Source organism: Amphimedon queenslandica, unplaced genomic scaffold, assembly GCF_000090795.2.
Source record: "Amphimedon queenslandica unplaced genomic scaffold, v1.1 AMPQUscaffold_9890_Cont17872, whole genome shotgun sequence".
Lineage (NCBI taxonomy): Eukaryota > Metazoa > Porifera > Demospongiae > Haplosclerida > Niphatidae > Amphimedon > Amphimedon queenslandica.
The window spans coordinates 3,487-4,560 of NW_003549839.1; the positions used below are offsets into that span (position 1 = coordinate 3,487).

At 37.0% G+C, this 1,074-nt stretch overlaps 1 protein-coding gene across 1 annotated transcript; it reads right to left on the reverse strand.

Annotated features, from left to right (window-relative positions):
* On the reverse strand, positions 1-1,067 carry LOC109590531 (uncharacterized). The gene is made up of 3 exons (XM_020006425.1): positions 401-1,067; positions 248-333; positions 1-201 (listed from the first exon to the last, which is right to left on the reverse strand). Exons 1-3 carry the CDS (start codon positions 1,047-1,049, stop codon positions 1-3), a joined length of 936 nt encoding a protein of 311 aa, XP_019861984.1. The 5' UTR covers positions 1,050-1,067.
* Positions 1,068-1,074: the final 7 nt, after the last annotated feature.

The window sequence follows — 1,074 nt, forward strand, 5'->3', positions numbered from 1 at the left end:
TTATACAGTTAGAAAATCATTCACATGCTGTTCTCCTCTGATAATTTTCATTATTCTTAATCGATGTAGTCTGCTAGTAACACCAAGATCCTCTTCAAGCATTACATCATCCAATTCAAAGAATAATTTTCCGTCAACTAATTCATGTGAAAATGTAGCAGAATACTGCTGTAATCCCATTAGACCAAGAAACTCTCCCATCTATTATAAATATGAAATATAGTAAGCATATTAATAGGAGTCATACCTTCGAAGCATTATAATCTGCCAATAACCTCTTATTTGTATCAAAATACTGCCCCATTTTGCTATCCAGTTGCTTTGGTTCAGTAGCTGCATGTATTGCAATGATAAAATTTTAAATTCAGTTTCACAAGAATTGATTATGATAATTAGTTACCTGGACTTTCTTGCCATTTTGTTACACCATAAGCACAGTTGCTTAGAGTAGGAACTTCTACTGAACTCATCAGAGGTGATGGAGGTGATGGAGGTGGTGGAGGTGATAGAGGGGGTGGAGGTGATAGAATCATGCTTCGTCTAGGTGGTAGAGGAGGTGGAGAGTGAGTGTCTACAGAACGTTGCACTGACATTGAAGATGACGCTTCCTTTTGTTCAAATTGTTCATCTATGAAAGGTTCCAATGACTCATATATTTGATGTACCCTGGGAGGAGTCCTCTTTGTTAGGATTACCTTATCTAACCAGTTGCTAATATGTTGTGGTAATAGTAGGTCATTCTGAAGCAGATTTGCAGTTGCAGTTGAATCATAAATCACAGCAGATATTTGGTATGGTGTGAGTTTTTCTGACAATAGGATTGAGTTATCATTTAAAGCAGCAAATTCTGCTCCATTTCTTTCATGAACACGAAACATTACTGATACAGTGAAAAATATTTCAACCAGGCTTGTAGATCTACTACTAGGGAGATTGGGTGAGCAAATGAAAGATCCCACTGATGATGGCGCTATAGTGTCAATCATGGCATGCCTATTATGAAATTTTGGATGAAGGACTTTACCATCACTCAGATACATTGAAGTCATAAATGGCCTTTTGATGCATTTAGCA